The sequence below is a fragment of the Molothrus ater genome, chromosome 17 (genome assembly GCF_012460135.2).
Source record: "Molothrus ater isolate BHLD 08-10-18 breed brown headed cowbird chromosome 17, BPBGC_Mater_1.1, whole genome shotgun sequence".
Classification (NCBI taxonomy): Eukaryota; Metazoa; Chordata; class Aves; order Passeriformes; family Icteridae; genus Molothrus; species Molothrus ater.
The window spans coordinates 8,065,614-8,083,999 of record NC_050494.2 but is presented as its reverse complement, the minus strand read 5'-3'; the positions used below and the strand labels follow the sequence as shown (position 1 = coordinate 8,083,999).

Below are 18,386 nucleotides of genomic sequence, written 5' to 3'. Positions count from 1 at the left end.
ATGACACAGGGACTCAGAGATGGAAGGATGCAGAGATTCAGGCTTATGGGGATGAAGGGATGAAGGGATGCAAGTCTGATCTCATGATCCCTCTGCCCATCACATCCCTCTGCCCATGCAGATCCTGATCTCTTCCTAACCCCAGGGTGCTGAGGCCTTCTCAGATCAGCCTCACTCTGCTCCTCTGACCCCTCCAGGCAACTTGGCAAAACGATGGAGGAGGATTGCTGAGCAGATCCCAGCTTTTGATCTGGGAAAAGAGAGGCCACACCAAGCACTTTCTGAAATTCCTTCCTGGGATTTCTTGGAAGCCTTGGCTGGGCGCCGCTGCTGGTTTGCTGAGACATTCAGACCCTGGCAAGCGCTGGAGCTTGAGCCGGGCCTTGCCACGCCATCCTGCCTCTTCCCAGCACCCAGGGTTGGGGAGCTGCAGCCTTGGCAAGAGCTCCCTGCTCCGGCCTGTGCCCCAGTGCAGGGGTCTGGGTGTGGATTCTCCATGCCAGCCACCTCCTGGCTCCTCTTTGCCCCTAGAGTCACGAGGTGGTGACTTTTCCAGGCCACCGGCATTGCTTTCCCTGCCACATAATGGCAAATTCCTTTCACAAGAACAGGAAATATGAATTCTCCTCTTCTCTTTGTTTTTTCAGGAGAAAAGAAATGTAAAAAAAAAAGTAATCTAATCAAATGCTGTTTGTTTGTGGTCTCAGCGACCTCCAGTTGTTTGGTTGAGGCTCAGTGAGATGCCATTGGGATGGCCAAGGACAGGGACACTGCAAACCTGCTGCAAGCCCAGGTGCTCCCAGCCCTGCCCTTGTTGGCAGAGCTGGGGCTCATCCCCATGTGGGGATAGACAGACATCCCCATCCCAGTGGCTCCACTGGAACTGGGAGCACTGGAGCCAGAACTGGTTTGGCTGATGGAACCTTGCTGGCCCTGCTTCTGTCAGGCTGGCCGGGAGAGTGTGGGAGCACAGGGATTGTTGTGTGGTGTTCCAGGAGGGCTCAAATTAACAAACCAGCCTTGTTAAACAGCTCAAAACATCAGTACCCTTTAATTATCCCCCTTTCCTAAGGGAGGAGGCATTTTGCACCTGGGGAGGCCATGCCACACATCACTCTTTCACCACAGTATGATGAGATTTTTCCTCAGTGCTGATGTCTGGAAGCAGCTCTGCTCCAGGCCCTACAGTGGGAAAGCACTGCTATGCCAGGACCCCGGAAATCCCCATCCATGGAAAGCACTGCTGTGATCCTTGCGGGACCCCTGTTCCTGCGCAGGAATATCTCTCCTCCAGCAAAGAACTGATGCAGGTTTATTCCCTGTCTCCAGGGAACTCTGAGCAGCATCAGTTCCCTCGGGACTGGAATCACCCTTTGCACCCCAGAGCACCCCTAGGCCAGGGCTGGGACCTCAGCAGGAGGGATCCTCTGCCTGCAGGAAGGTGCTGGAACCTCCCTACTGCAATGGATGGCCGGGTTGATTCTGTTGGGAGCCTCCCAGAGAGACAGGGAAGAGGGGGAATGGATGGAAAGAGATGAGGGCACCAGGTCATGATATGTCTCCATGTTGTGGTTGCCTCAGAGCTGAGAGAGAGCTCTGCCCTGTGGTGGGGAACCATGAACCCCCAAAATGCCGTGGGAAGGAGAGGAGGCAGCTGAGAGCGCCTGGAGTGCGTGCGGGGTGCGGAGGAGGCTGGGGATATTTGGAAATGTTCTTTTTCTGCTTTCATAGTGTGACATGCATTTTTTACTTCATTTAATCTTTTTTGCTCAAATTCCCAAGTGAAGAATTCTTTCCATGAGCCAGAGCCTGCTGCCACGGCTTTGCGCCCAGCCATGGCACTGGGGACCAGTTGGAGACCATGTCCCTGTATCCCTCCTCCAACTGCAGCAGAAGTGGGCATGGGATGCTCAGAAGTGGGCATGAGGCTCAGGGCACCCAACTGGCACCTCTGCATCACTGCTTCAGCTCCTCTGTCCCACCATAACCTCCTTTTCTCCCCACTCCTGCAATTTGGTGCTTTCTGGGGTGATGAACCTTCTCTGTGTGCTTCGAGTGGGAGCTGCCCACAACCCATTTTAAACAGCTCAGGCTTTGTCTTTAGTCCAGCTCCTGAAAATTGAATTTGTTTGTGGCATAAACAGGATATAAAAGACTGAAAAAATAAAAAGAGGGGAACATTTTTCTCCATGTCTTTTCCTTCAACCTCTGAGGACCATATCTGCTGACACTCCTGAGTGTTAGTCAAACTTCTGATGACAAAGAGGCCCTGGGGACCTGCTCTGTCCAGCATCCCAGGATACTCCTGATCCTGTATTTTTTAATACAAAGGTCACCATTTCTGCTCTTTTCCTTTTTTTTTCCCTGGTATTCTCCAAACTAACGGTGGTTTATGGTGCTCTTTGACGTCAGCCACAAATGGGGCTGCCAGGTGGTAATAATTTTCCTGAATGTCGGCTAAATACAATTATCACTCCATTTTCACTTCAGAAATATTAAAGTTTGTGTTTCTCCTGTTATTAATTTTGAAAAAAAGCCTTTATAAGTCACCATGGCACACGGCCGCCGGCCCTGGGGTGCTGGCAGCCACAGCGGGGCTGGTGACCAAAGTCCAGGCTGGCCCTGCTGTTCCACGTTCCTGGATTGTTCTGGAGGGGAGGGATGGGAGGGAGTGCCCTAGAGACCCAAGGAAGAGCCAGGAGTTGGGATGTCAGCAGGACTGAGGATGGATCCTGAGGCTGGGAGGGTGAGGAGGGACCCATGTCCCTGTGGAAGACCCAAATTCCATTTCCTGTGGACCATGAACTTAAATTGGGTGTTTCCCAACCCCGTGCCAGCACAGCAGGGTCCATCAAAGGACAAAGCTCCTAGACACGCTGTTTCCTCCTGGCTTGGTGTCCAAAGCATGAGCACATCCCTGCAGCTTTGGCCAGGGCAGGCGGGAGCTGAGGAGCCGCTGGCTTTTGTCACGGAATGATCACATCCTGCTGCCAAGAAGGGTCCATGAGGGTTGGGATGCTGCAAAAGTCCACGTTCAGCTGCAACCAGAGGATCCAGGGCAGTTCACAGAGCTGAGACACTGGGGTTGGATTATCAGCAAAATGGCTTAAAAGTAAACTTTGAAACAGAGCCTTTGGTGGCCAAGTCCCAGCTGAGTGATCCAGCACCAACATCAGGCTCTCAGCCCTGGCACAAGCTGAGGTGCAGGTGCAGCCACATATCCCAAGTTTTGCTTCCCTGAGGGCACACAGATGGGCACCTTGCTTGCCTTCCACTGCCCAGGGTCACCTCAGCCTCTCACCATGTCCCCTGAGTGGGAGCACATGCTCTGGGAGCTGCAGCTGTGGCAGGGCATGGGCAGGTCATGGGCAGGGCTGGCCTTGGGCACCAGAGCCACGACTGCAGTGGCTGCTTCCACGGCCCTCCCTGGGCTCTGTGGCTGCAGGGGGGAATTTCCCCATCCCCAACCAGCAGCCTGCTCAAAGCCTTTGTCTTCTGCTGAATTCCAGCTGGTGAGAGTCATCCACCAGAGTCAGAGGATTTACCCTCCTGGGGAATGATGTGCAAGAGGGAACCATGTAGTCACATTAAAATTATTTGAAAAAGAATGGGACTTCTGAGAGCTGTCTCACGTGGAGCCAGGAACATCCATCTGACTGATGCTTCCATCTGTCTTTCTCAATAGTTTCCTTAAATAGTCCAAATATTAAAAAAAAAAAAATCTATTGGAATTTGGCATATATGGTTCTTAGGAGAATAGAAGAGGGCCAGATACTAAAATACCGCTGCCTCACTCCCTTCCAGTAACAAACACATGATTTTCATTGCAGAGAAGGCAGAGGCACATCTGGCCCAGAGGAGGATGCTCCATGGCCTCTGATGCTTTGGCTTTGCTGGGAGAGCAGGCTTTGCCCAGGCTGAGGGTCCTGATGAGCACAGTGGCAGCACCCAACTCATCTGGGGAATTCCAGCTCCCTGCAGCAAAGGAATCTGCAGTCCAGCTGCCCCAAACCCCAGGCTCCCTGTCCTACACTGCAAGTCCCTTCTCCTGCCTTTCCTTGGAGAAACCTTCCCTGAGCCCCATTGTGCACAGCCAGAGGAGTGGCTGCAATGGTGGGAAGAGATTCTGGAGCCCTTTTCACACCATGTCGCAGTTCCTCGAAGACCTTGCCTGATGTTGCTCTTACTATCACCTCCTGCCAGCTTTTCCCTGGAACCCTGCAGTGCCCACAAATGGAAATTGGTTTATGGCCTGGCTCAATGTTGGTGACTCCTCACCACCATTTGCTCATTTCATCCCTTCAACTCTGCTCAAGGAGCAATGACAGATTTTCAGTGACAGAGTTTCAGTGGCTCACGTGGGATGGAGATTGATGTTGGCTTCAAGGATGGTACTTGGGCAAGTGCTTTCCACAGGGATGCTGGGGGCCTTTCCCTGCCCCAACATCACCGACTGCTGGGGCAGAGTTGGATAAAACCAACAACCCCAAGCCTTCACGTTCACCTCCTCCTTTCACCTTCTCCAGTGAATACCGAGATCCCAATTCAACAGTTCATGCAGCGAGCAAGCACACCCTCCATCCTCCCAAGCTTCTCCACATCCCACCATCCTTATCTGGCTACCTGAGCACATTGCCCCAACACCATGTCTCCTTGGGATAACCACCAGCCCCGTGGAGTGGAGATCCCGGTGCGGGGACACCGTCCTTCCCCGCGCCCGTTGGTGCTGCCGGCGCTGAGCCCGCCCCGCGCCAGCCGCGGGTGTTCTCCCCGCTCTGACAGCTGGACGGAAATTGGAAGGCGACGCTGACATGTGTCAACAATAACCAGTGAACAAGCGCCGGAGGCGGCGGCGGCGGCTGTCCCCACCACCTCGAGCAGGCTGGCCACTCTTGGCTGAAATCACGGCACGTTGCGGCTGGAAGCAGGAGTATTGTTTCAATTATTTCCATTATATAAAGTCAGGCCACTTAATATATTCTGCCTCAAAGGGGCTCAAGTAAAGAGATAAAATAAACACTGGAAATCTGCTCTGCTGACATGGACAAGGAATTCAGTTTCCACACCAAGCCTTCCCTCCCATCTCACTGCTCGTCTTCCCTTTCCTCCCGGCTCTCTCTCCTACTCTTGCTGCCCCTTGGCCTTCAGTGCCACTCGATGCCAATTCCCTCTTTGGGCCTTGCTCCTGTTTTGGCAGCTGGAGCCCTTGAAGGCTGTGCAGCTATGCTGGCGTCCAGGACTGGAGCAAGCCAGAGGAGCCAAGAAGAGAGATGGAGCTCCAGAGCTTGCTCTGGGATGGAGGACGTGATTTATGGCAAATCTTAAGCCTCTTGGGATGCCACATTCCCTGAGAACAGCAGGAATGGCGGGTGGCAAAAATCCAGGAATGGCAGAAGTGTGGCATGAGGAAGAGGAGGAGAAGGAGAAAAAGGAGAAGGAAAAGGAGGAAGAGGAGGAGGAGGAGGAGGAGGAGGGAAGAGCAAATGTGCCATGAGCGAGCTGCGGGCTGCACTTGGCAATGTCAGCACTAAAATCAGGCACCTTCATGCCTTCCTTCTCATCTGGGAGAGCTGATGGCACCCCAGCATTGAGGGACCTCACTGGCTGTGTGCTGGCATGGGAGGTGGTGAATTGGGCTGCCAGGAGAGTGGAGCTGCTCCCATCAGCTCTGACCAGACAGGAGCTGCTTCCCATTAATGCTTCCCACGGCATCAGCCTTCCCAGAGCACTCCTCCTTTGCAGGGCTGTGCTAGTCCAGGTATTCCCAACGTGCTGGCATGTGGGAAGGAGCAGTAAATCTCGTACTTGGCCTTTCTCAGCACATTTCCCTGCTCGGAGCTCCGCTTCTCCTGGAGTCATGGGCAGTGCCACCCCCAGGGACCGGGTGATGGAGGGAGCAGTGTCACGGGATGCCAGCGAGGGCTGTGGTGCAGCATGAGGTGGAGCTGGCTTTTCTTCAGAGCAGGGAAAGGGCCTCTGCCGAACTGGCGCGAGAGCAGCTGTGACTTTCCATTCCTGTGGGAAGTGGGCTGCCACCGTCCAAGCATCTGGGCTTGTTATGATGGGAGAGGAATGCCAAGTATTTTTCTTCCTTATCCGCTACCATCCGCTCAAACCCTCCCCTGATCAAACCCACATTCATCGCCTGGGATGCACTGGGGAAGAGCCCTCGCAGCCCTGGTGGCTGCTGGGAGCTCATGGCACCTGTGGAGCGAAGCCCGCCCTCATCCAGGGGCTCCCTCCACCCCCCTGCCCCTTCCCGTCTCCGGCTGCTAGCCAGCTCCAGACCTTTATTTTTCACTTTATTGCCTTTGCTAGGAGCATCCCTGCACCTGCACCTCTTTGCCTGCATCTCTGCACCTGCATCCCTGTGCCACCACCTCTGTGACTGCATCCCTGCTGACCTGTGGGCCCGGCGGGACCACACTGTCCCCTCCAGAGCCCTGAGCATCCCGAAAGCAGCCACTGGGATGGTGCCACGGGCGTGTGCCCTGGGGCGCCTGCCGTGCCGGGAAGCAGGCGGTGCAGCTTTGGAAGGTCACCAAGATTTTTCCGAAGATGAAAGTGTGCTCAAGTGTCAAACAAACTTTCCAAATTATCTTTCTGGACACTTTCTCCCTTCTGCTTTGGAAGACGGAGGAGGAACATTTCATTCCCTCTGTGCTGGCGTGGAGCGGGGCTGCGTGAGGAGCCGGGAGCTGCCGGCGGCACCCGCGGCTCAGCCTCGCTTCTCCCCGGCATCACCCCTGAGTCACCGCGGGTGCTGCCCCGGCATCATCAGCTGGGCTTGCCCCTCCCCGCAGCCCCCTAACCCCCCCCCAGCACAACCCAGAGGGTTGCCAGGTGCCCAGTTAAACAGCAGACACCACCTCTCCTCCTGCCGACAGCAGGATTTGTCATAAATAGACAAATTAAAGGAAACGCGTGGATTTCTCTGCTCTCTCAGGGATAACTGGCACACAGCAGCAGGGGCATGGGCACTGCCACCCTTGGAAAATCCCCCGTGATCCCACACAGCTGGGGATGGGCTGAGCAATGGCCACGTGGTGCCCACAGGATCCAGCACTAATGAGAGCTGTCTAATTAGTGCATCCTCCTGTGACGGGTCACCCTGGCAAGGCTTGTGCCACATCCTCTCACCCGTGCCAGCAGCCAGGGAGCGTGACCTGGAATGAGGTGCTTCCCTGGCCCTTGCCCAGTGTTTGCCTTCCAGGTCTGGACAAGGAAATTCCCTATGGGCTCCAGGGCAGCTGTGCTGGCACCCAACAGGAACTGTGGAAGCTCCTTGCCCTGTGGCATCCACGTCTCATCCCAGTCACTGCCATCCACACCGATGCAGCTGCCTGCAGCCAGGGCTTGGCGACACTCAGGTATCCCCAATGCCATTGCCATGTCCCTATTCTTCTGTGCTGGGATGGCAGCAGCATCCCCATGTCCACACAGGCCCCAGCCCTTGCAAACTCCTGATGGTGATGCCATGCTGCAGGTTTGGTTGCTTATGGAAATTTCATCTGAGCCAGATGCTGCAATTTATGCATTTTATGTGTAATTTTTCAATTTATTTCATAATTAGGAAAAAAAACCAAAAACAACAAAACAAAAACCTGAAGTGATCCCAACCATTATTCCTCCTGGTTTCCTCAGTTATTACTCCTGGTTTCCTACAGTGAGGCCAAAGGGGTCTGAAATGGCTCCTTTGTTGTCTGATCATTAACCCTTCAGGAATGAAATGCAGCAGTGCTGGATGGGAGGGGTGGGAGAGAGGTTCAGGGGGGGCTGGGGGAGAGAAGCGAAACAGGAGGGAGAAGTTGGAGGGTAGAGAGAAGATTAACCCCAGTGTACTCTCCCAGGTATGGCTGGACACCCCAGGACACAGATGGACACATCCACTGCAGCCCTGTGGGTGGTCCCCTCTGGTGCAATGAGTTTGGTGGCTCTCAGCACCCCCAGGCCAGGCAATGCAGACCCAGAGCATCCCAGGCAATGCAGGCCCAGAGCATTCCTGGTGGAGAGGAGCCCTGCAGCTCTCTGGCGTGTGGGATGAGCAGGTGGATGATGATCTGCCCCAGGGTGCTCAGGGGGTTCCTGTGTGCCCAGAAAGTCTCTCTATGCCCCCTCTGGGGGGAGGAGAGGGGCACCATGTGCTGGTTTGCACGTGGTGATGACAGGAGTGAATGTGCTGTCGCTGGGGCTGTCACTGGTGGCCAGTGGCCTTGGAGCCCTGGCTGGGAGGTCACCAGGCTGTTCCAGGGGACAGCTCCTGGCACAGGGTTGGAATGATGGCACGAGCACGTGGGGCTCCCACGATGGGGACCTGTGCCTGTAGGGTCACCTGGGTACCTGGCGAGTGAGGTGTCCCCCTCCTGTCCTGCACCCCACTTCAAGCACAGCCCCTAGGGTGGGTTTTGGGGAGCACAGCGTGCAACAAGGGGTGTGGACAGCCGCATGAGAGCCCAAAACAGCGCAGTGAGCTCGTCTTGGCTTGGAACAGCTCGGCACAGCTCGGCTCGGCTCAGCTTCGCTCCCGCAGCTCGGAGGGAGGTGAGTTAAGAAGCGCTCGGAAAATCAGAGTCAGCTGCGATCCTGGGGACAGCCGGGGCAGACCCGCAGCCGCCGCCGGAGCTGCCGGAGACCCACCACGGCTCCCGGCGACCGGGGGCTCAGCCCTGCCCGGGGGGGGCTGTCCCTGGGCCCCCCAGCCCTGCGGGGGCTCGGAGCGGGGGGCTGAGCCGGGGGGATGAGCCGGGGGGATGAGCGGGGGGGCTGAGCCGGGGGGGGCTGAGTTGAGGGGGCTGAGCTGAGGGGGCTGAGTTGAGGGGGCTGAGCCGTGGGGGGCTGAGCCGGGGGGGCCGGCGCAGGCAGCGTCACCCTCCTGGCTCCACCCCCCCAAAATCGCAGGGGGCTCCGCTGTGACCCCGGCGCTGGGATGGCAGCGGGACAGACGGACCGCGGCGGGACGGCGGGACGGTTCCCAGCCGAGGTGGTGGCTGGAGTGCTCCGGGGGGATCCAGCCAGGGCGTTTGCCAGTCGCTTTGTTGCTGCTGGGGGATTTTTTACTTTTTTTTTAGGATTATTATTATTTTGAAAGGGAGGGTGAGGAGAGGGGGCTGACACTGACTATAAAGGCAGAGCTCCCTGGAGCAGCCAGCACTTCCCCGTCACCATGAGCACTCCTCGGGCCTGACAGCCCCAGCCTGCCCCACTGTCGCCGGCTCAAGCTGCCCTGGAGTGTGGCTGTGTGTCCGAAGCTCGGGTTGGGATGGTGTGAGCCCGGAGCCGCTCGTCGCCCTCCCACCACCCCTCACCGGCTCTGGCAGGAGCCGAGCCCTCCAGCCGCTTGGATGATTTGATTCCTCCCCTGTCCGACACCACTCCTGCCCAGATGCAGTGGATAATATTCATGTTGCTGTTATTCATCAGCTCCATGGAAATGCTCACGCAGAACCGGTGGAAGAAGCAAGGTACGGTGTGCGCAGCGCGCTCGTCCTGCTCGGCTCCTGCAGGGTGGCTTTGGGGCACCAGGCTGCCTGTCCTGCCAGGAAGGAGCCGTGAACCAGGGCTGGAGGTGCCAGCCACCAGCACACCCCCAACCCCTCACCTTGAGCCCTCTGGGGACCCTCTGTGCTCCCCTCTGGGTGTATGGCACGGGGCTGGCTTGGCAGTGTAGGAAGATGCAGAGTGCAGCCCCATAGCCCTGCCTGCCCGGTGCCAGCCCTGCCTTTGGGGACAAGGGACACTGGCTGGCACTGGGACCAGCTCTGCAAACCCCATCAGAGCCAGACACAGTGGAGATAGCACAAAATGGGCTGATTTTCTGATATTTCCTTTCTCTGCATAGCACACTAAGTGCCTTAGGAGTAAAACCTGGAAGGATGCTCAGAGCCACGGCAGGCACTGCCTGTCCCCTGCCCCATCCTTTCCTCAGGAAGAGGCATCAGCTGAGCCCCTGCCTAGTGCCTGGGCAAGGGTAGGGTGTGCTGGGGCTGTGCAAGGCATGTGCCCCCTCCATTGGGCACTGGCTCATGTCCCCTCACTGGGCAGTGCCAGGCAGTGCCAGCTGGCTGTGTGCAGTGGGTCCAGGGCTGGTTCTCAGCTCTGTGCCAGGAACGCCTTTGTTTTGGGGCCAACATGTGCCAGGGTAGGGGCAGGACCTGCCAGGACCAACTTCCCTTGAAGTCCTTCCATGTTAAAGGCATGCGGAGGCAGTAGGTGTGGGTGATGATGTGGGTGGCCAGGCTGGTGGCCAAAACACCCCTGATGGGAAACAGCCAAGCACCATGAGGAGCTCCAGCTACCACTGCTTGATGCTGGGTAGCACAATGCTCCAAAGGCCTCAGGTCTTGGCAGCCTGGGGGTCTGGCTGTGGCTTCACACCCCAGACATGTTATATACCCTGGGATAACCTGCACAGAAAAGCCAGCACAGGGTCCAGGAGCAACGAAAGATGCTGGAACACCCCAAAGCCTCCCTACTGCCACTGGGAGCTCTGGTCTGGGCAGTCCAGTGGCCCAGGGACTCATGGTTCCCAGCAGGACTGGGCGTAGGGTGGGCAGAGATGGGGGGTGTCACACTCATGTCCAGCAAACTGAGGTACCCACTGTGCCCCGTGCCCAGCGCCCATCCCAGCTCAGCCCTGCTCTCTGCCATCACCACTGGACAGGAGGAGATGAGCCCCTCTTGTTCCTAATCCCCAAGCCCATGTTTTTGGAGTGAGCCACATTCTGGTGTTCTCTGTGCTGGCTCCCAGTGTCACTCTTGGTGGCAGAGACGTGTGTGCCATGCCAGCAGCACTGTGGGGTGGAGGAGGACTCCCCACTTCTCCCAGCTCCATACCATGTGATTGTTTCCAAAACCAGGGAGAGGAAGGAGACCCCAGCGCCCATCCAGGGCTCCCCACCTTCTTTGCCCTGGCTGGAGGTGGAAGGAGAGCAGCAAAAAACCCCCTAAATATCAAAAAGAATTAGGGAAGGGAAAGAGGCTTGTAAATCCACGGGTCTCCAGGGAAGCCACTCCAGCTGCAGCCAGGAACACAAATGTTGTCAGCATTTGGTAAATATGTAACGGAGACCATAACAACTTAATGGATCCAAGGTGCTTCGTTAGTGCTCCCAGCAGATGCAGCTCTAATGAGGCCTCCTGGCAGTGCTGCCATCCCAGACAGTGTGCCCCAGAGAAGGGACTGGCAAGGGACTGGCATGAGCCAGCTTGGGGACAGCTGCATGGCACCCCAGCACCGTGGACTGGCTCGTGCCAGGGACCAGCACACGGGGCTGAGGTGGTGAGGCATTGCCCACCATCATCGTCTGACAGAATCCTCTGCCAGCATCCCCCCAGCTTCCCAGCACCTCTGCACCAGCCCCACAGCCATGGGACCCTTCTGGTGCAGCTTCTGGGGTCAGATGGACCAGTGCCAGGCAGTGCTGCCAGGGCTGAGTCTATGTCTGTGCTGGGCAGCACTCAGCAGGTGGCTCAGGCTTGTAGCAACCTTGTCTAGTGGAAGGTGTCCCTGCCCATGGCAGGGGGCTTAAGATGGTCTTGAAGGTCTCTTGCAACCCAAACCATTCTGTGATTCTGTGGTTCTATAGAGCCCAGGTCCTAAGCATGCTGTACCAGGGCTTCTGGCTCGGTCACTGGTACTCAGGCTGTGGTGCCAGAGCCAAACAGCTCCAAACAAAGGGTCATGGTGAAGGTGTTGGATGCCTGCATGCAGGAGTTCAGTGCCCCCTTTTGTGGTTTTTCTGTGGGCTCAGAGAGCAGGAGCAGTTGGCGGTGTCTCTGAGGCCTGGTGGATGTTGGCACCCTGTCCTTGTCCCTGGGAACAGAAGTCACCCACCCTGGGGTCAGTCACCCTCCCACAGCCCGGGAGTACAGCACAGGCAGCCAGGGAGGCAGCAGAGCCTCTTGAGCAAACAGACAGATTCTTTTCTCAGCTCCTCTTGAGTGCATCCAAAATGCCCTTTGTCCTCTGACACTCAAGAGGCATCAACTGATTAATCCAGGTCAGATCATATTTCTACCCGCTGACCCAGTGGTTGTTCCACTTCCCACGGGATGGGCAAGGCTGGCTTGGGGTGTGGCTCAGACTGTCACCCATGGGCAGTGCTGGGCACGGGGCAAACCCTCAGTCTGGATCTTGGAGTGCTGGAGGCCATCAGTGCTGACCCAGCGGGGAGCGATGGCTCCACGTGTCCCTTTGCTGCAGCGTGGACAGAGGTGGGGATTTGAGGAGCAGAGAGAGGTGGGGTGGCATTTGCAGGGACACAGGACAGTGCTGTCCCCCTGGTGTGTCAGAGAGAAGCCACGGGGCTGGGGCCCCCCTCAGCACCTGTGTCACAGCCCCTCTCCTCCGTTTGTCCCCGCAGCGAGTGCTGGCCTGCTGGAGAACTGCACGGGCTGCGTCCTGTGCTCTGAGGACAACGGCTGCATCACCTGCCACCACCGGCTCTTCCTGCTGATCTGGAGGGACGGCATCCGCCAGTACGGGATGTGCGTCCACACCTGTCCCCCGGGCTACTTTGGTGTGCGGGGTCTGGAGGTCAACAGATGCACAAGTACGTCCCGATCCAGCCGGGGTCCCCCTGCTCCTACCAGTGCCCCCTGCTCCCCTCGGCACCCTGCGGGTCCCAGTGCTGCGGGAAGGGCAGTGGCTTCATTTCCCACAGCATTCCTGGTGGCGCTGAATCCAGGGGCAGCCGGGTTGGGGGGGTTCGTCCCCTTTTCCTTTGCCCAGAGCCGCAGCCTAGACCCCGCAGGTTTTGGGTGCCCGGTGGGTGCCGGGGGTGCCCCGGGCGGTGCCGCTGACCGGCCGTCCCTCCCGGCAGAGTGCAGGTCGCCCAGCTGCGAGAGCTGCTTCAGCAGAGACTTCTGCATAAAGTGCAAGGACAAGTTTTACCTGTACAAGGGCCAGTGCTTCCGGCAGTGTCCCCCCGGCACCGCGGCACAGCCCGGCACCCGCGAGTGCCAAGGTAAGCAGCACTCGCACCCGTGCCCGCCGTCCCCGGGGACGTGCCTGGCTCCGAGGGGTCACCGATCCCTGCTGTGCCTGTCCCTGCAGAGACGTGCGAGCCGGGCCCGTGGAGCGAGTGGAGCGCCTGCACCCACGAGAGCCGCACCTGCGGCTGCAAGTGGGGTGTGGAGACGCGGGTGCGGGAGGTGCCGGAGGCTGCCCGGGAGGAAGGGACTGCCTGCCCCGCGCTGCTGGAGACCAGGAGGTGCCGCATGAAGAAGCACTGCCCGGGAGGTGAGCACCGCGCCGCCGGGGCTGGGGACAGCTTCGCGTCCCTCCAAAGTGAGCCCGAGGGGCGCTGCAGGAGGACGGTGGCAGCGGGGCTCTGGCAGTGGCCGGCGAACCATGCTGTCATCTCCCAAGCATTTTGAAACTCTGGGTAAAGCAGTCATCTCAGGCACATGTGCTGAGCAGCCCTAGGGCTGGCTGCTCCCACCTGGCAGTCCCCGAGACTGCCTGGGACGAGCCAGTGTCCCCTTCCATGCTGGACTGGGCTGGGCTGGGCACTGGCACGAACCGCCGTGGGATGAGGCTGCCAAGCTCCAGCTCCCATCCTGCCACGACGTGAAGGGAGGCTTTCTGTGCTGCAGCTGTGGGTGGGTAAGGAGGGTTGAGACACACAAGGGAGGTTCCTGCAAAAACCTCTGAGTTCCCTAAAAGCTGGAACGCTCGTGGAGCAGGAGGGCATCACCCAGGGGATTTCTGATGGCCAAAGTTTTGGGAGACACCCCAGGGCACAGTGCCCCTCTGTGGCTCATCTGGCCAGATGTTCACTCATGCTCCTGCACTTCCCCCCACCTCATTCCCAGGCTGGGGGCTCCCTGGCTCAGGGATCCCCCCACCTTTCCCACAGCAGACCCGCTGCAGGGTCTGTCCGGGCGGTGCGTGCACGGGTGCAGGGCTGGCGGTGGGAACCAGGACGGGGCTGATGTCATTTTTGGATGCAGGCGCCTGGACTGAAGCTACCCTAATAAATCTCCACTTAATAACTGGCAGAAAGGGGGATGCATGAGATACCGAAGTGAAGTGCCTGGCAGCAGATCTGAGCCAGCCAGGGTTGCGGTTCGGAGCTGCGGGATCGCTGAGCCCTGGGATGAGCTGGCCGGCACCGCCAGCGTGGCAGGGATCAGGGAGGACAGCACTGGATGGGGGGAGAGAAAAAGGGTGAAGAAGGGGGGCAGCAGCAGAGGACGTGTGTGCTGGGCGAGGGCCACGGAGCCAGGAGAGAGGTTTCATCTCAGCAGCATCAATCATAAGTAATATTTTCCTGCTGACAGTACAGAGGAGCTGATTCCCTTCCCCACCCAGGTCTCAGCTCACGTCTTTGGGGTGCCAGGTGGCTTCGATTTTGAGGATGTTCTCCTCCCTGCTGGTGTGTGGCAGCCCCAGACCCGCAGAGCTGGTGACAGTTTGATGCAAGAAATTTAGTGTGGGAGGACAGGCTGCTCCGGAGCACTGTGTCCTGGAGCACCGTGCCCGTGCCCTGCCCTGCCTAGCACACAGTGGGTCCCACTGGCAGGAACTGCTGTGCCTCTGTTTCAGGGACATCTCGTCTTGTGAAGTTACTGGGAAGGCACTGGCACCCCAGAAAAATGCTTGGCCTTCTGCCTCTGCCTGTGCTCCTGCAAGCTGGAAGCCGTGGGGTTACAGTGGTGGGCTCAAGGACTGGCAGGACTCTACTCTTCAGGCTGCTCTCTGGGATCAGCTTCAGAGACAGGCCTGTCCCCTGCCTAGCAGAAGGAATCCCATGAGTGTCGCCCAAGCAACCCCCTCAGGAGAGAGCAGCCCCTCCATGTCCCCCTCTCCTGGGCAGGCTGTTTGCAGTCCCTGCCACGGCAGAGCGTGTCTCTGCCCTCTCTCCCAGGCTCCTGCCCGCCTGGCCAAGTGCTGGGTTATGGGATCCAGATGCTGGAGGAGGACGAGGAGTTCACTTGATGCATCTGAGGCACCCCCAGCCCAGGCGAGCCAGGGCAGGCGGCCGAACCCGACCGTGTGATGAGAGATTTGTGCCACCACTTCTGAGCCATCCAGGCGGCTGGAAGGGAAAAGCTGCCACGCTTGGCCGTGGCACAAACCCCTCGCGCTGCTGTAAATCTGCCTTGGGTGTCTGTCTCCAGACGCTTGGCGTGCGTGCCGTGCCCTCTCCTTTGTGGGTGGCAGCTGTCTGGAGATCAGAGCCGAGAAACAGGGCTTCAGAGCCAGCCAGGACAAGAACTGGAGCCCTCAGAAGGGACTGGGGACAACAGTGCTGGCACACGCAGCACCAGGGACAGTCATGGTCCCTTGTGCCCCTCACAACACCGAACTGGAGTGGGTTGAGAGGACAAGGACCCACAAAGCTGCCCAGTTTCTGATCCGTAGCATGGACACCCCCTCCCAGTGGAGCCCATGGCACAGCAGGGTTTATCCTGAATCCCTCTTTGTTTGGTGTCTCAGCACCAACACCTCAGCCAGCTGGAGGGTGTGTGGCAGCTTCTCAGGGTGAGCAAAGGTTTGGATCTCAACAGCCTGACCCTGGAAAGCTGGCAGTGGGTTGACCTGGGATGCAGCCAGGCTCCACCTGGTCATGCCACTGGGATGGGGACCATGCACACGTGGAGGACATCCACAGGGAGAGAGAATTAGCAGCTGTGCAAGGATGCACTCCAAAGCCACCTTGCTCCCCAGCGAGCCCAAATCCTGCCAGGGGCTGTCTGGGTCCCATGGTGGAGGGCAGGTTCCCCAAGCATGGCAGAGCTGAGCACGGCTGTGCCATGGCTGTGGGGTGTTGGTGCAGCCACTGCCCCTCTCCAGCACCCACAGTCCTTGCTCAGAGAGGAGCTGGGGTGTCTCCAGGCAGCTTCCTCTTGGGTTGAGCTGCCCCACCCCATTCCTAGGGATTTTGGGGTACCAGGACTGAGAGTCCAGCCATGGGAGATGTGGGGACAACATGCCAGTGTCCCATGCCCATGCCATCAGCACACCCAGACCCCCCACACACCCACACTGCTGTTTCATGCCTGGGAGGGGGCTCTGGGGTCCTCAGAATCAGAACCTGGGTCCAGCACGAACACCTTGAGGGAGGATATGGGATCAGCATCCCATGGATGGGGCTCAGGTCAGGTCAGGTTGCCTGGCCAATGAGCGAGCGCTCCTTTTCTTCTCCTTTTTCTGTTGCAGAGAAAACCGAACCCAAAAATAAAGGCAAAAAGCGACAGAAGAAGCCGAAGACAGAAAGGCACACGGGCACCTAGCGGGCACCAGCACAGGAGCTGGGGCACCATGGCAGGAGCTCCCAGCCAACTCCTGCCGCGGTGCTCCAGCCACATCACCCCTGATTTTCCATCCACAGGAAAAAAAAAAAAAAAAAAAGAAAAAAATTGCACAATTTTCTCTGCCCCCTCATCCCCCTTTTCTTCTGAGACAATTTATGGCCTGTAAAACATTTCCTTTCCAGAAAATCTAATTTTCAATGTCCAAAGCAAAGCCCTAGGGCTTGGGGAGGGGGTGGCTCCTTTATTCCTCTGGTCTTCCCTCTCCCATAGCCTGCTCCATGCCTTCCTCCAGACGGGTGGGATGGGGTTAGACTGGGGTTGGACCCTGCTAATGAAGCTGATGCCTGCCTCGATAGTGTTCCCCAGGGCTGGGAGATGCCCTGGCTCCACGGGGTCCAGATTTTGGGAGTGCTGGGGGGCACAGTGCATCACTGAGCTGCTCCAGGCGCTGGATAGTGTCCCCCATCCTCAGCCACAGGCATGGGAAGCAGCAGGGCTCCTGGGGTTGGGCCCCCATTGGGGACTGTGCCATTGCTCACAGCAGCCCAGCCGGGTCCTCAGCATCCCCACTGGCACAACCAAGGGCCAAATCCTGCTCTCCTGGGGCTCAGAGGGCAGCTGGACCTCCAGACTGAAAATCCTTCCTAGGATCATGCCAGTCCAGCACTCAGCACCCTCACGGGCCAAATCCTGCCATCCTCAGGCTCACAGAGAGGTTCAAAGAGCTTCTCTCCCAGCTGGATGAGGGCACAGGAATTTGGGGTGACCGTGTCTGTATTCAGTCTAGGACAGGGACAGGCACAGTGTGAGTACAAGCCCAGGCAAGGGATGCTGCTGCATCCTGTGTCCCCAAACCGGGATGTGCTGGAAGCAGCGCTGCAAACCCGTCCCAGCCATCACCGGAGCTGTGACCGTGGGGTGCCGAGCCCAGGCATGCCAGTCTGTCCGTCCCTGCCGCGCTGTGTGCCCCAGGCACAGAGGGCTCTGTCGGGATATGTACCGTGTGTGTGCTTCAATCGCTGTCCAGCCGCAGGCAGCTCCGCGTTTGGGGATTGCCGGGGTGCGAACTCCCCGTCCCTGCCCTGAGCAGGAGCAGGGGGAGGCCGGGGCTGGCCGGGGGTGTCGGGGCTGCGGGGGCTGCGCGGACCCTTCAGGACGGGAGCGCTGGGTGTCAGCACCGAGCCAGCCCCAGAGCCGGCACAAAGCTCGCGGAGCATCGCCTCCGATCGCTTCATGACAAATAAATGGATTAAACCCCCGGCATCGCTCCTGCGTCCCTGTTTTCCCCGTTCCCACGAGTTGCTGCCGGAGGGGGTTTGGGATGCTGGCCATGGCCATGGTGCAATCCCGTATTCCACAGCTCTGCAGCTCGGGTCCCTGTGGGGGGACACCCTGCCCTGCCCCCCACCCCCAGCACTGGGGTTCTGGGGAAAGATTTTAGTTCAAGTTTTTAATGAGCATCGCTCATTGCCTGAGCCAGCAGTGGGGGAAGCAGCAAGTGTGACACTGGGACTGCCATTCCACAGGATTGGGAACCACCAGGGGTTTTTTCTGGGTGTTGGAGAAAATCCCCCTCTGCTAAGATGCTTGGACATCCCCTTGGCAGCCTGTCCCCACCACCGGGATTGTCTCCTCCTGGGGGACACAGCCCAGATCCCATCCCAGTCCCTGGGCTGCCAGACGTGGTGACCCCCGGTTGTGGTCGGAGCCATCAGCCCCCGACAGACCCAGCCTGGATCTGGGCACGCCGAGCTCCATGCACAGTCTGGCTGTGTCCTGCCAAGCCCTGCCTGGGACAGCCCTCCCTCCTGCTGGTCCCCACGGGCTCATCCCATGGCCAGAGCAGCGAAATGCAGGCCTGGCTCCCGCTGGCATTATAAATAGCCGGGGCTCGGGAGGGAGCCGCGCTGCCTGGGACGGGGGTGCCTGGGTGTGGTGATCGGGGGGACTCGGGGGGTGCAGGGCCGGTCTGGGAGGGCTCGGTGCTGCCGTGGCGCTGTCCATCCACCCCGGGACGTGCGATGAGTTGTGCAGAGACCGCTCGGGGGAGGGACGGGGGCTGCGTGTGCGACTGTGAGTGCGTGTGTGCGTGTGTGTGTGTGTGTGTGTGTGAGAGAGAGAGAGAG

At 58.6% G+C, this 18,386-nt stretch overlaps 1 protein-coding gene across 1 annotated transcript; it reads left to right on the top strand.

Annotated features, from left to right (window-relative positions):
* The first annotated feature begins 9,238 nt into the window (after positions 1-9,238).
* Positions 9,239-16,861, top strand: RSPO4 (R-spondin 4). Its single transcript, XM_036395717.2, has 5 exons — positions 9,239-9,461; positions 12,363-12,551; positions 12,822-12,965; positions 13,055-13,240; positions 16,166-16,861. The coding sequence occupies exons 1-5, from the start codon at positions 9,383-9,385 to the stop codon at positions 16,237-16,239; spliced, it is 672 nt and encodes a 223-aa protein (XP_036251610.1). The 5' UTR covers positions 9,239-9,382; the 3' UTR covers positions 16,240-16,861.
* The last annotated feature ends 1,525 nt before the right edge of the window (positions 16,862-18,386 follow it).

Coding starts and splice junctions, on each gene's coding strand:
- RSPO4 (XM_036395717.2), top strand. CDS start 9,383: ATGCAGTGGATAATATTCATGTTGCTGTTATTCATCAGCTCCATGGAA. Junction 12,552..12,821: donor GGAGGTCAACAGATGCACAA/GTACGTCCCGAT, acceptor CCCTCCCGGCAG/AGTGCAGGTCGCCCAGCTGC. Junction 12,966..13,054: donor CGGCACCCGCGAGTGCCAAG/GTAAGCAGCACT, acceptor CTGTCCCTGCAG/AGACGTGCGAGCCGGGCCCG.